Source organism: Ranitomeya variabilis, chromosome 1 (genome assembly GCF_051348905.1).
Source record: "Ranitomeya variabilis isolate aRanVar5 chromosome 1, aRanVar5.hap1, whole genome shotgun sequence".
NCBI classification, from domain to species: Eukaryota; Metazoa; Chordata; class Amphibia; order Anura; family Dendrobatidae; genus Ranitomeya; species Ranitomeya variabilis.
This window is the reverse complement of record NC_135232.1, coordinates 28,527,596-28,543,432: the sequence shown is the minus strand read 5'-3', so window position 1 is coordinate 28,543,432 and position 15,837 is coordinate 28,527,596. Positions and strand designations below refer to the sequence as shown.

The 15,837-nt window shown below is 43.7% G+C and overlaps 1 protein-coding gene across 6 annotated transcripts in view; it reads left to right on the top strand.

Annotated features, from left to right (window-relative positions):
- Positions 1-15,837, top strand: part of NIPBL (NIPBL cohesin loading factor) — a 144,037-nt gene that overhangs the window by 91,700 nt on the left and 36,500 nt on the right. For all 6 annotated transcript variants that reach the window (XM_077281601.1, XM_077281593.1, XM_077281607.1 and 3 more), the window contains exons 5-10: positions 703-802; positions 1,098-1,249; positions 1,342-1,502; positions 1,854-1,947; positions 3,186-3,803; positions 7,054-9,030. In XM_077281601.1, coding sequence (XP_077137716.1) covers positions 703-802; positions 1,098-1,249; positions 1,342-1,502; positions 1,854-1,947; positions 3,186-3,803; positions 7,054-9,030 — 3,102 coding nt within the window. The remainder of the gene's footprint in view (positions 1-702; positions 803-1,097; positions 1,250-1,341; positions 1,503-1,853; positions 1,948-3,185; positions 3,804-7,053; positions 9,031-15,837) is intronic.

The following is a 15,837-nucleotide window of genomic DNA, read 5'->3' as shown; positions in this document are numbered from 1 at the left end:
CTTTTTTGCCCCCCCCCCCCCCCATTAAAAATAAATTATCGCTGCATTCATTAAGTCCATTCAATCAAAATGTAAAATTATTTAACCTAATTGGTAAACACTGTAAAGAGAGAACAAAATCGAATGCCATGATTTTCGGATGTAAAAAATGCATTAAGATGTAACCAAAACATCCTGTCTACACCACAAGGATATCGATAAAAAGGCCAGCTCAACTCGGGGAGAGCCGCTGAGCTCCGTTATTGGCTGCAGCACGACTGCCGTGACTTCAGCGCTGCAGACAATAATATACAACTGGAGGAGCAGTGCAGACTCCACGCTGGACCTGGGTAGGGTGAGCAAAGCTCAGTTGTTTTTTTTTTTTTTTAAACAAACTGGGTGTGGAGGATTTCCAAAAGTGGAAAACCCCTTTTTAAGGCTTCAGTAGGGAATTCGGCTTTTTGGACCCCCTTGTACAATGTGGAGACCCCCTTTATTTTTGCAGTACAAATAATGTTGCACACCTTTTAAGTCCGTGTCCTGCCTAGATCAGACATTGTATGGTTAAATCAATCTACTTGTGTTATACAAGTGATTTTTGTATGTGGTGCCTTAATAAAATGTTTAATATAAATGTGTATTTTGCATTATGCTGCTCGGGTAAAGCTTTTGGTGATTTGGCAGTTCTATAATATTCATGGCTCCTCTGTGTTTCCTCCTTAGGGATGATGATGCCTCAGTATAAACTTCCCCAGAACTCCATGCATGGCAGCCCAGCATCTTCCAATTATCAAGCAACCACTATCTCTCATAGCCCTTCCAGGTAGGCTCAGCCCAGCGTTTCTATGTGTGGCCTCCATTCCCAAGTGCATTATTCACAGAGAGCTGAGTCTCTGGTGAATAGTCGGTCACTCCATAGACGTTCACTGTGTTTCTTGGTGACTGCAGACTTCATATATGGAGCAGAATTCATCATAATGGATAAATGTTTGGTTAAATTTATGAACACTGCTTAGATGCTTTTAACAAGATTAGCTATTCGTGTACGAGCTTTGCTGAAGAATTTCCCATTAAAAGGTAAGCTAAAGAGAAACTAACATTCTCTGCTTCCATTTCAGTCGATTTGTGCCACCTCAGACCAGTTCAACAAATCGATTTATTGGCCAGCAAAACAGTCCTGTTCCCAGTCCTTACGCTCCCCAAAGTCCTGCAGGATATATGCCATACCCTCACCCCGGAAGTTACACACAACATCAACAAATGCAACAAGGTAAGTGAGAACATGGCACATTGAAAGTAATAACTCTGCAGTGCCTGGCCATTATTCACATGCCCCCAATCTTTACCTCTCCTCTGGGACAGCTTCTGTTTCCAGTCCAATTGTGGCCGGCGGCCTGAGGAACCTACATGAAAACAAAGTCTCCGGTCAGTTGGCAGGAAACTCTGCAAACCACCACGCCGATAATTCCCGACACAGCACTAGTGAGGACTATCTCCAGATGGTACATAGAATGGGCAGTGAGGTATGAACACGACTTTTTATTTCTGAAGTAGGGTGCTACCAGGAGCGAGTATTAGCTCTATGCTCTGTTTGTCTAAATTTACTAAATTTACAGATACTTACTAAAAACTCTACAAATTAGGTTAAAATTCTGCCGCAAGTCTAAAGCTATTCCCATCCAATTCGGCAGTGGGTTTCGTGCAAAACACAACTATGCTCTGATGATAAATTTCGCAGGTTGCTTTTCGTTCCCGCCACACGTGGATGGTATTCACACCCTATCCACATCGTCTATTGTAAATTCCTGCAGAATTTCATTCCTTGTAATGATTCCTTGGACGATTATGCGGAATCATTTGTCATCTGTTCACAGGATAGCGATTCTTCGATCAGGAACGCGGCCTCATTTCCTCTGCGATCTCCACAGTCGGTGTGCTCTCCTGCCGGAAGCGAAGGGACGCCGAAAGGTAAATTTGCTTCTTATCCAATGTGCAGTGTACATGGTGGGTTAAAAAAAACTACATTACATATATAATGTATTAAAAAATGAGCTGATAAAATGTACGAACTGTGTTAGGCTGGGTTCACATTGCGTTAATGGCAATTCACTGACGGCATCCGTTACATAGCGGCACTAACGCTATGTAACGGATGCGTTAGCGCACCCATTAACTGCCATTATGTAGCGCATCGCTAACGCATGTCATAATCGGCATGCGTTAGCGATGTGCCGTCATTCTGTGACGGACCCTCAGACGCGGTATCTGCGCTAGCGCGATCGCACAACTCGATCTTTAAAAGGCACTTGCGTTGCGCAGTCCGTTCAACGCATGTGTTGAACGGACTGCACTTAACGCAATGTGAACCTAGCCTAACTGCTATGGTCCAAATCTGCCGACCGCTACCATTGTGTATCATCTATCACCGACAATCTGGCATGCACCATCGTAATCGGATATGTTAACAGGGAGAATTGTTTTTGAGGGATTGGCGACTAATGTATTTTTCAGGAATTGTTACATACATTCCTTTTCTTGCTGAATATTACTGTTTGGACCACAGTCGCTCTGTGCTTCTGTTAAAAAGCATAATCTGCAATGCTAACTGTTCAGTGGGGTTTTCGCTTTTCAAGACAGTTGTGTCTCCAGGCGCAGGTTTTTTTTTTTTTTTATGTTTTAAAACAATAAATTGTGCATTATGTGCCTGGTGCAGCACTTACATGTCAATAATGCTGCAGCCAATCAATAAGCTCAGTGAGTAAAAGGCTCAATGACTGAGCAATCAAAATTGTAAAGTTCAGTGATGGCCTGCAGCGCTGCCTGTTACAACAGCAATACAGACACCTCGAGCATCAGTAGACCGTGTAGGACCTGAGGAAGGTGACATCTGCACAGCAGACACCAGGAGCAGTATTGGTCACATCGTTGGACCCGGGAAGATTAGTAAAGCACAGACTGCACCTGGGGACACAAGCTTTCTGGAAACAGAAAACCACTTTAACCCCTGCAGTAATTGGCTTACATTGCAGATTCTGCCTGTAGTAGTAGCACAGACCGGTCGCTGTTATTGCTGCAGTCTGCTGGTATTTATGCGTACATTAATTTCATATGGTTATCTCTAATGTGCACCTTTTTGTAGTCATTTCATCTAACCCTGTATTTTTTTCAGCGGTGATCATTTGTTTTTGTGTACCCTTCCTTTTTAGGGTCAAGATCATTAATTCTTCAATCCCAACCACCACCATACACCTCTCCTAGAGACGCTCCTCCAGATATTTTGCTGGACTCACCTGACAGAAAGCTGAAAAGACAGAAAAAGTTAAAAACGAGCAAAGATGAGAAGGAGCCGAGTGAAAAGTCAGCAATGTATGACATCATTAGTTCTCCCTCCAAGGACTCTACCAAACTCACATTAAGACTGTCCCGTGTGCGATCCTCAGAAATGGACCAGCCAGGAGACCTTCTCTCCAGCATGGAGAACAGTAACGTCTCGGAGGGCGACTCCTCTTTCAATGTGCAGTATCCTGGGCACACATCAAAAACGCCAGTGACTCCACAGGACGTAAATCGCCCTCTGAACGCTGCTACTTGTTTCCAAGAGCAGAATGAATTCCTGCAAGTACAGCAAGTGCCCGTCCTACAGCCCAACACGTCTGCAACTGCAAAACCGTCTCAACCTCCCGTGGCTCAGTCACAAAACCAACAAACAGGAAACATAACGCCATATGATGAAGTTGAACTGGATGCTCTTGCAGAAATCGAGAGGATAGAACGGGAATCTGCCATCGAGAGGGAACGCTTTTCAAAAGAAGTTCAGGATAAAGGTAAAATGGAGATGTGTAATTTTCTGATGAGCTGGGGGTTGGGTCCAGCTTAATTGAGCTTTAGTTCTACCTGGGCTATTATATAACATTTTTGGGTAAAGGTGCATTCCTGTTATAACAAGTCATCAGCAGTGCAAAACTGTAAAAACAAGAGAAAAAAAAACACTTCCCAGACTGGCGCGCTGTTCCTCCGACGTCTGCCGTGTGCTTCCTGGCAGTCGCATAACAAAAAAAATTTGTGTTGTGACCGCCGGCAGACATGGCCCTGCTATCAGAGGTTCAGCGCCAATCCGGGAGGTAAGAAGTTTTTATTATTGTACATTGCTGAGCTATTAAATGGGTTGCTTATGACTTTTTTTTTTTTTTCTTTTGCTGTAGGCATAAAAAATAAAAAGGTATGTAGTTGCTGCCTGCCTGTTCTACAAAACGCCGGCTCGGAGCAGTCACAGACTGCATTTGCCTGCAATTCATGTGCTTCACATCAACAGAGCGGCTTCTCTTCTGCGCTACTTTGTTGACGGGGCATGACTGCCAAAGTATTGCTAATTGACAGTCGGCTCTCCACAGTTTGACAGCTAGCACCCCGCTGCCTATCATAATGATGGCAACAGTCACGCCCCGTCAACAGAGCACAGCAGAAAGAAAGGCACTGCACTGTCTGTGCCGGCAGGGATTGGCGACGGGCAGAACAGGAAGGTAGTTGTTTTTAGTCTTGTAGTTAAGAGAAAAAAAAAAGTCCTGGACACACATCCGCATGAATTTTGCTAATCTCAATACCGACAAAAAATGTTTAGACTCTGTTATTAAATGAACTCTTGTTATTACAAGATCTAATATAACGGCTTGTAAAGTGATGCAGTTAAACTTAGCTGTGCTGTCCATCCTCCCAAACACTCATGCAGGAGGTTAGACCGAGATATCAGAGCTGTATCATTACATGGCGCACACTGAGAAATCTACTCTAAGCTATGGTGGGGGCGTGTTCTTCTTTCTCCTGAGTGTTGCTGCCTTCTTGTGATTGGTCAGCATTATACAGGGAGAAGTGCACCCCCCCCCCCCCCAATGAAAACACTCATGGTACCCACATAAACGTATAAAAAAAAAAAGTTTACTCATTGGATGCTAAATACTTTAATTGCTAATGTCTCTGCAACAGAGGGGCGAAGTAAAAATAAATTCCACTTTTCAGCCATTATTACATTGTGTCCAGATCAACAGGAAAAATTTGGTGAAAGGTCCTCCTTAAAGGCGCTGTCAGGAAACTGACCATCATGGTAGCCAGGGCTTGTTGCAGCCCCTCATCGCCACCATCTTCGTCCCTCTATAAGGCCTAGTCTGTTGGTGCTGGCGGTCTTTGTCACTACCTACTGAAGCTTATTATATAAGATAGAACGTTGAAAGGTTCAAGTCCCTGTAAAAAGAAAAAAAAAAATCAAAATACCAGAATTACTTTTTTTCCTGGTTGGCAAAACACCACATAAAAAAAAAGTGCATTAAGGAGCAATCTAATCGTATTATCTACCTATTAAAATAAAAAGTGAACTCGCAAGCCCAAAACAAAGACCTCACACAACTTCATTGACATTAAAAAATATAAACGTTATGGGTCTCGGAAGATGGTAAAACTAGCAAATTTTTTTTCTCTTAATATCTAAAAATTTTGTTCACATACCGTATTTTTCAGACTATAAGACGCACCTAGGTTGTAGAGGAGAAAATTGGGGGGAATGAACAAAAAATGTGGTCAATTCTGTACTTAATATACCTTATCCTGGTAAATATGGTCCCCTCATCCCATCCTGATACACATGCCTCCCTCATCCCTATCCTGGTAAATATGGTCCCCTCATCCCATCCTGATACACATGCCTCCCTCATCCCTATCCTGGTAAATATGGTCCCCTCATCCCATCCTGATACACATGCCTTCCTCATCCCTATCCTGGTAAATATGGTCCCCTCATCCCATCCTGATACACATGCCTCCCTCATCCCTATCCTGGTAAATATGGTCCCCTCATCCCATCCTGATACACATGCCTTCCTCATCCCTATCCTGGTAAATATGGTCCCCTCATCTCCATCCTGATACACATGCCTCCCTCATCCCTATCCTGGTGTACATGGCTCCTCATCCCTATCCTGGTCTGCATGGCTCCTCATCCCTATCCTGGTCTGCATGGCTCCTCATCCCTATCCTGGTATGCATGGCTCCTTATCTCTAGCCTGGTAATCATGACCCCCTCATCCCTATCCTGGCAGGAATGATCGCCATCATCCCCATCCTGTTATGCAGGGTCCCCATCTTGTCCTAGTATGCAGGGCCCCATCCTTAACCTGGTATAATTGGCCCCCATCCTTATTCTGGTATGACTGGCCATGCATACCGGGATGGGGGTGGGGGCCAATCATACCAGGATGCTGAAGAGAAATTAATATTCATTGACCTCCACCCCATGGGTGTGGAGTGCAGTGAATATTCATTTCTATTTAGCATCGGGCACAGGAGTTAGCCGCTGCCGCCGTCTCCTGCCTCTATGACCCGCTGCTCCTCCAACGTCGCTCCCCCACCTCAGCCAGAGCAGCTACATCCGGACTATAAGATGCACCCCCCCATTTCCTGCACATTTTTAGAGGAAAAAAGCGTGTCTTTTTGTCCGAAAAATGCGGTAATTAAAAATAAGAAAGAAAAAAACAAACAATTGAGCAGTTGCGGTTTTTGTGAGATTTCACCCCACTTGTAATATTTTTCCTGTATTCCATTACATTGGATGCTAAAATATAAGCTGCCATTCAAATCTAAAACCTGCAAAAGGAAAAAAATCCCTGATGAGCCTATGTCAGCGGAAAATAAAAAAGGTAACACTTGGGACGAACAGGATGTAAAAACAAAAAATAAAAAAAGTGAGAGTGGTTAATGTGATGAATTGTGGCACGTTTTCTGGTCCTTGGCAAGCTGTCAGAGTTTCAGATGTTGGAGTTGTAAAAATAAATGCAAAGTATTTTTTTTTTTATTTCAGTTTCAAAATGATGATTTTCTAGAAATGATGATTTTTGCTTGAGTTTTGGAGTTCCCTTATTTCACCTTCTCGTGCCGGCCTTCTCTCCATACATTTCAGAAGAATATGCTCATACTGGAGGGAATGTATGTCTTCATTGCAAATGAAGATTCCGCATAAAATATTACTTAAAACTGTAATTCTGTCTCTGACTGAAGGTTCTGACATTTTTTTTTTCTTCCAATTTCTAGATAAACCTTTGAAAAAAAGGAAGCAAGATTCCTATCCACTAGAAGCTGGAGGTGCTACTGGAGGAAACAGACCAGCTTCCCAAGAGACAAGTGCTACAGGAAATGGGTCACGGCCGGCTTTAATGGTTAGCATTGATCTTCTGCACGCTGGCAGAGGGGACTCTCAGGCAACTGCAACTCAGGACTCGGACTTTGCAAGGAAACCTGAAGAAGCAAAACATTGCAATGATGGATTTGTTTCTGCACCTCCCGAAGATCAAACGGGAGTTCTTAAAAATACATCTGAAAACCATCCAGAGACACCGAAAAAGAGGTCAGAGTCAGAAACTGAGTGTCCCGATAAATCTACGGTGAGCACCCCAGCTAAACCACCAGCTGAACCAACGCAAGAAGAGTCGCTGAAGGAAGGCAAACAGTGTGATATTAAAGCAGAGCCCCCTGAAAGCGTCGAAGAAGCTGTAGTTTGTGGAGAGAGCAAAAGCGAGACAAAACCTGAACTAAAGGAGCAGTGTTGCCAGGTCAACAAGACGGAGAGCAAGCCTGGAGACTTGGTGGAGGATGTAAAGACTGAGGCAAATGACTCCAAGCCGTGTGACATCCAGGAGGAAGTCAATGTAAATGACAGTCAAAATGACCCTAGTAAAGAGGATAATAAACAGGAGCAAAAACAGCAGCCCGATACTCCAAAGCAGCGTGGTGAAGGTAAATCAGACACTCCGAAACAAAAACTCGAGGTAAGGCCAGAGACCCCGAAACAGAAGGGCGACTGTAAGCAAGAACAAGCTAAACAGAAGGCTGATGGCAAGTCTGAGCAGCCAAAACAGAAAGGCGACGGGAAGCCTGATAATCCCAAACAGCGGACTGACGGACGTACCGATAATCCCAAACAAAAAGGCAACGGGCGGCCAGAAACGCCAAAGCATAAAAGCGACAGTAAACCTGAAACGCCTAAGCAAAAAAGCGATGGTCCAACCGAAACCCCGAAGCAGAAAAGCGAGGAACGTCCTGTCGTAACTAGACAGAGAAGCGAAGGGCGTTCAGAGACCCCGAAACACAAACCAGATAATAGGCGAGACTCAATCAGGCTCTCATCCGATAAGAGACCGGATTCATCAAGACATAAAACAGAGGCAAAATCCGAGTCTCCCAGGGCCAAGCCTGAAAGTCGCTCTGACACGAAGCAAAGAGTAGATGGGCGAGCGGGTCATAACTTTTCAAAGCGCGATCCCGAGAATCCAAAACAGAAACCTGAAGAAAAGAGAGAATCCGAACGACAGAGAGAATCCGAACGACAGAGAGAATCCGAACGACAGAAGGCAGATCCATCCAAGGCCAGAAGGCCTGAGTCTCTCCGGTCCTTCAACAAGAACGAACAGGATGCTAAACATGGGAATAAGTCCGATCCTCCCAAAAAGGATAATCCTGAACGGAAGCAGCGGGCCGATTCTGAGTCCCGAGACAGGCTTTCTTCTGGGGAGCAGAGATTAAGACCAGGAAGCCCACGGATTAAACCTGACAGTAAACCAGACCCAAATAAATCAAAGATGGATAAACCTGTTTTAAGATCACCAACTGGTAAAGATGACAAAAGGACCGATGGGAATAAATCTAAGGTGGAGGGGAATAAGGTGGAGGGGACTAAGGTGGAGGGGAATAAGGCACACGGGGACAACAAAGCTGGCTTCCCAAGTTACTTATTGGGTGGGAGTCAGGGCACACTGAAAAACTTTGTCATTCCAAAACTCAAGAGGGATAAGGATGGCAACGTCACCCAGGAGCCTAAGCGAGCGGAGCAGAAGGGGGAACAGCGTCGTGATAAAGTGGGATTTGTGGAAGATCTTAATAAAGGAGCTAAACCTGTGGTGGTCCTCCACAAAATGTCTCTGGATGAAGTACAAAAACTGATTAAAGAAAGAGAGGACAAATCCAAGGGAGCATTGAAGTCAAACAAGAACAAGCCTACAAAGTCCAGCAAAGGTAATGGCTGCAGGTTTTTTTGGATGTCTGATTAATTTTTTTGTTTTTATATGAACCTTGGTACAAAAAAAAGGTTTGCCCTATACTGCTTTTACTGATTTGCATCTATGTTGGACTGGCTGAGTTAGAAGAACATGCTGCTGTAAACTATCGCCGGCAACTGTATAGAAAAACGTGGCATGCTTTTATTTTTCGAGGTGGGCGAATTCCATGGCATTGACTATCACCACTGTTTGGGTATACTGTGGCTGCAAACGCAGTGCGCACTGTGCTGGATAATTATATATTTGCAAATTTGGACGTGTGTTTTCACTCTAGTTTCTGGAGAGTTTTTCAAGCTATGAGGGCAGCCGATATATGGTAAAAATATGGCAACCTTTTCTCCCCACAATTGTGGCCGGTGGCCATTCGTAAATGCTCCTCAATGCGTTTACTGTGTGAGAGCGTTGCACAAATCGTCTCCTCCATGAATATATGTGGTTCTTGTTAAGTTTGTCCTGTTTCACTGGTTTAGTGGGATATTTCTTACAAATATTGTGTCCGGCCTCATCTGTAAATTTGGCCCTAACTCCGTTCGGAAGATTTGCAGGTTTTCTGTAGCAGAATTTTTTTTTTTTGCAAGTAAATATCCTGAACTGATGGCATCTTGATAAAGTTTCTCAGCCAAATATGAGGACAATGTGAATGACAAACAGAATTTTTTTTTTTTAAGATTCTACCATGCTCAGGTTGTGTACGGATTATGAAGCTCTTACCCATAGTAGATAATTTCTTACATCTAGGGGTGCAAGGAGAAGGTTGCTAGAAATTCAATAACTATCCCAATATTTAGTCCCACAATCTAAAGCCCTTCACAACATCCACCATACATCTGCAGCGCTGTGGGTGATTCATTCCCGCAAACCGCTGTACATGTACAGCATGATCGCGGGAGCTCACGCAGACCGACGGCGTGATCCAATGCGGGTGTCAGCTCTATATGAGAGCTGTCACCCTGCAGCAAAGCCCACGATCGGCGATGGCACCAATCGCAGGCATAAACCCCTCTGGTGACATCGATCGGCATCGCAGAGGGAGGGAGCGCTCTGCGCCGATCAGCACAAAGTTAATCGCATTGGGCCCATGGTCTCCATGGTGAATTTGGGACGAAAGAGGGCTGGGGGTCACACAGATACGGTGGCCTGTAAGCTCCTGCTCAGAGCAGCACCAGACAAGCCTCCCACCTGTGTGCGAGATGCTGATCTGATGCCTTGCAATGCCAAACCATTGCATAGTACTATATCATAAATACATATATTTATGTAAAAATAAACTAAAGTACACGTATTTGGTATCACCGCGACCGGAACGATTCAACTAAAAAAAAAAAACACATGGCAAAAAATTGAATGTTTCTTCATACCACCAAACAAAAAGTGGAATAAAATGATATCAAACAGTTGAATGTAAATAAAAATATTGTATCTCTGAAAATATCTTGTCCCGCCAAAAATAAGCTGCCATACAGCTCCATCAGCAGAAAAATAAGAATAAGGTATACCTGTGGTGTCAATATGATCACTGCACCTCTAGATGAATTCATTGGGGGGTGTAGTTTGTAAAATTGTGTCATTTATGGGGGGTTCTGCTGTTCTGGCACCTCAGGGACTCTACCAATGTGACGTGGCACCCGTAAACAATAACAACAAAATCTGAGCTCCAAATATGGCTCCTCTTCCCTTCTGAGCTTTTTTTTTTTTTAATTCGTTTATTAACCATAAAGTGAAACATACAATATACACATTTATATTCATTAGTATGACATTCAATATGGAATATGTATATTGTACGCATGACTGAATATCATAATGTGCATTCGACATATCTTGTACTCCATTCGAACAATACAAGTCTAACGTGGAGTCTTGAAAATTTACAGTCATTGAACTAAAACTACAACTATATCTTACTAACTACCTTTCTGCCACCGAACAATAAATTCGCACCTTCTCTTGCGTAACATCTAGAGAAATTTGACACTTTGCATCAACATAACCAACTATAAGTTTATAGAGTGAGATGAGAGGAGTTCCAGTCGCTCCAAATTTTCTCAAATTTACCCGGGCATCCTCTATTTTGATATAGTGTACGCTCATACGGCATAACCGAATTTACTAACTCAATCCAAGCTCTGAGGGAGGGGCACGACCCCCCCATCCACCGCATTGCCACCACCTTCCGCATTGCCACCATAAAAGTACACAAAGAAAATGGGAGACATTTATTAGCATCCTGGATAGGACCTGTGCACAGTATATACCGTATGGGAATAAACATACTAGAAATAGGAGGAAACCAATATGGCTAAATAAAGCTGTAAGGGGCGCAATAAGGGACAAAAAGAAAGCATTTAGAGAATTAAAGGAAGTAGGTAGTGATGAGGCATTAAATAAATACAAAAAATTAAATAAATTCTGTAAAAAGCAAATCAAGGCAGCAAAGATTGAGACAGAGAGACTCATTGCCAGAGAGAGCAAAAATAACCCCAAAATATTCTTTAACTACATAAATAGTAAGAAACTAAAAAATGATAGTTTTGGCCCCCTTAAAAATAGTCTGGGTGAAATGGTGGATGAGGATGAGGAAAAAGCCAATATGCTAAATGACTTTTTTTCATCAGTATTTACAAAAGAAAATCCCATGGCAGCCAATATGACTAGTGATAATAATTCCCAATTTAATGTTACCTGCTTAACCCAGCAGGAAGTACGGCGGTGTCTAAAAATCACAAAAATTGACAAATCTCCAGGCCCGGATGGGATACACCCCCGAGTACTGCAGGAATTAAGTACAGTCATTGATAGACCATTATTTTTAATCTTTAAAGAGTCCATAATAACAGGGTCTGTACCACAGGACTGGCGTATAGCAAATGTGGTGCCAATATTCAAAAAGGGGACAAAAACTGAACTCGGAAATTATAGGCCAGTAAGCTTAACCTCTACTGTGGGTAAAATCCTGGAGGGCATTCTAAGGGATGCTATGCTGGAGTATCTGAAGAGGAATAACCTCATGACCCAGTATCAGCACGGGTTTACTAGGGACCGTTCATGTCAGACTAATTTGATCAGCTTCTATGAAGAGGTAAGTTCCGGTCTGGACCAAGGGAACCCAGTAGATGTAGTGTATATGGACTTTTCAAAAGCTTTTGATACGGTGCCACACAAAAGGTTGATACATAAAATGAGAATAATGGGGATAGGGGAAAATATGTGCAAGTGGGTTGAGAGTTGGCTCAGGGATAGGAAACAAAGGGTGGTTATTAATGGAGCACACTTGGACTGGTTCGCGGTTAGCAGTGGGGTACCACAGGGGTCAGTATTGGGCCCTCTTCTTTTTAACATATTTATTAATGACCTTGTAGGGGGCATTCAGAGTAGAATTTCAATATTTGCAGATGACACTAAACTCTGCAGGGTAATCAATACAGAGGAGGACAATTTTATATTACAGGCTGATTTATGTAAACTAGAAGCTTGGGCTGATAAATGGCAAATGAGCTTTAATGGGGATAAATGTAAGGTCATGCACTTGGGTAGAAGTAATAAGATGTATAACTATGTGCTTAATTCTAAAACTCTGGGCAAAACCGTCAATGAAAAAGACCTGGGTGTATGGGTGGATGACAAACTCATATTCAGTGGCCAGTGTCAGGCAGCTGCTACAAAGGCAAATAAAATAATGGGATGCATTAAAAGAGGCATAGATGCTCATGAGGAGAACATAATTTTACCGCTATACAAGTCACTAGTGCGACCACACTTAGAATACTGTGCACAGTTCTGGTCTCCGGTGTATAAGAAAGACATAGCTGAACTGGAGCGGGTGCAGAGAAGAGCGACCAAGGTTATTAGAGGACTGGGGGGTCTGCAATACCAAGATAGGTTATTACACTTGGGGCTATTTAGTTTGGAAAAACGAAGGCTAAGGGGTGATCTTATGTTAATGTATAAATATATGAGGGGACAGTACAAAGACCTTTCTGATGATCTTTTTAATCATAGACCAGGGACAAGGGGGCATCCTCTACGTCTGGAGGAAAAAAGGTTTAAGCATAATAACAGACGCGGATTCTTTACTGTAAGAGCAGTGAGACTATGGAACTCTCTGCCGTATGATGTTGTAATGAGTGACTCATTGCTTCAATTTAAGAGGGGACTGGATACCTTTCTGGAAAAGTATAATATTACAGGGTATATATATTAGATTCCTTGATAAGGCGTTGATCCAGGGAACTAGTCTGATTGCCGTATGTGGGGTCGGGAAGGAATTTTTTTCCCCATGATGGAGCTTACTCTTACCACATGGTTTTTTTTTTGCCTTCCCCTGGATCAACATGTTAGGGCATGCTGGGCTATGGGTTGAACTAGATGGACTTACAGTCTTCCTTCAACCTTAATAACTATGTGGCTATGTGACTATGTGACCTTCCTTGCCATGAAAAGTGACTCCCGCAAGAAAATCGCAACGTGATGACCCCAGGTCTCCTCATCCCACACCCCAAATAAACAAATTAACGGCTCAAGAGGAACGGAAGGTAATACTATGGATGAAAGTAGTGATGTCACCTCTTTTTCCAATATTGAAGGATGATAGGACAGCTCCACATCATGTGAATAAAATCCGCATCTGGTGAATGACAGCGCAGACATTCCAAGGAGTGGAGTCGACCCATCTTAAAAAGCCGTACGGGAGTCAGATATGACTGGTATATTATATATAGTTGTGTCATTCTATTATTAACCGATGGGGATACCTTTAGTGGGGACTCTAAAATTTCCTCCCATTCTTCGTCCTGTGTGTCAGGGATGAGTCTCTCCCACTTCCCCCTGATGAGTCCTATGGCTGATCCCGCTCTCGCTGACAGCATATAAGTATATAAAGAAGAGATGAGGCCCTGGGGTCCCTGGGATTTGAGGATTCCTATCAAAGTCAAAGACGAAATTGTGCGGCCTGTAGCCACCCCTCTCATATATGACTGGAAAGCTGATCTCAATTGTAAGAAACAAAAAAATTGGGACCTCGGAATATCATATTTAGTCTGCAACTGTTCAAATGACTTAAAGGTCCCCTGGTCATATAAATCCCCTACCGAGGTAACACCATGCATCACCCAGAAATCAGTGGATGGGTGGTTTAGCAGTACCGGAAAGTAATTATTTTTCCAAAGGGGCATTTCCGCTATAATATCTGTATATCCCACAACCTTTTTTATTTGTCTATAAACCAATCTTGCCAGTCGAAGCATGGGCAGCGGATGAGGGGCGGTCATCGTTTCTGATTCTAAAAAGCTCAGTGGACACTCCACCCGAGCAGAATGAAGCAGATGATGCTCAGAGTTAGGGAGATAACCACCAGGCATCCATGTGTCCAATGCCCTAGCCTGTCCGGCCAGGTAATATAGAAAAAAATCCGGCAATGCCGCTCCACCCCCCTGTTTAGGTCTTTGCAAAACAGATAGTCTAAAGGTACCTTCACACGAAACGACTTTGTAACGATATCGCTAGCGATCCGTGACGTTGCAGCGTCCTCGCTAGCGATATCGTTTAGTTTGACACGCAGCAGCGATCAGGATCCTGCTGTGATGTCGCTGGTCGCTGAATAAAGTTCAGAACTTTATTTGGTCGTCCGATCGCCGTGTATCGTTGTGTTTGACAGCAAAAGCAACGATACCAGCGATGTTTTACACTGGTAAACAGGGTAAACATCGGGTTACTAAGCGCAGGGCCGCGCTTAGTAACCCGATGTTTACCCTGGTTACCAGTGTAAAATGTAAAAAAAACAAACAGTACATAATTACATTCGCATCCCCCGCCGTCTGCTTCCCACACTGACTGAGCGCCGCAAAGTGAAAGTGAAGGCACAGCACAGCGGTGACGTCACCGCTGTGCCCTGCTACTGTCGGCAGTCAGTCAGTCAGTCAGTGCAGGAAGCGGACGCCGGGGGACGCGAATGTAAGTATGTACTGTTTGTTTTTTTTACATTTTACGCTGGTAACCAGGGTAAACATCGGGTTACTAAGCGCGGCCCTGCGCTTAGCAACCCGATGTTTACCCTGGTTACCCGGGGACCTCGGCATCGTTGGTCGCTGGAGAGCGGTCTGTGTGACAGCTCTCCAGCGATCAAACAGCGACGCTGCAGCGATCAGTATCGTTGTGGCTATCGCTGCAGCGTCGTTTCGTGTGAAGGTACCTTAAGTTTGGGCCTAGACTTCCCCCATATAAAGGAAGTAATTTGGGAGTTTAAACTAGTAAAGAGGGACTTAGGTATCGGTACTGCGCTATGCTGAAGGCAGTAACTAAGCTTAGGAAGCAGAATCATTTTAATTAGGTTAATACGGCCTGCAACCGATAGTGGGAGTTTGCTCCAAGATGCAAATTTAGATTTGACTAATTCTAATAATGGATACGCATTAAGTTGTAGATCAGAGTTGCTACTTTGGGACATATAAATGCTCAAGTACTTGAAATTGGATACAACAGGTAGCAAGGACAGGGTTTCGAGATTTGGCATTGGGGCACAAGAGAGAGGTAGTAGAGCAGATTTGTCCCAGTTTATATACAAGCCGGAGTATTTACTAAAGACATCTATAATAGTAATCACTTTTGGCAGTGTTTCCTCTGTCTTATCCATGAATATCACCATATCGTCAGCATATAAGCCGATGGTGTCCACCCGGCCCGCTATATCTATGCCCCTGATACCAGAGGAGGATCTCATGCGTATTGCCAGTGCCTCTATTGCAAGAGCAAAAAGAGCCGGCGAGAG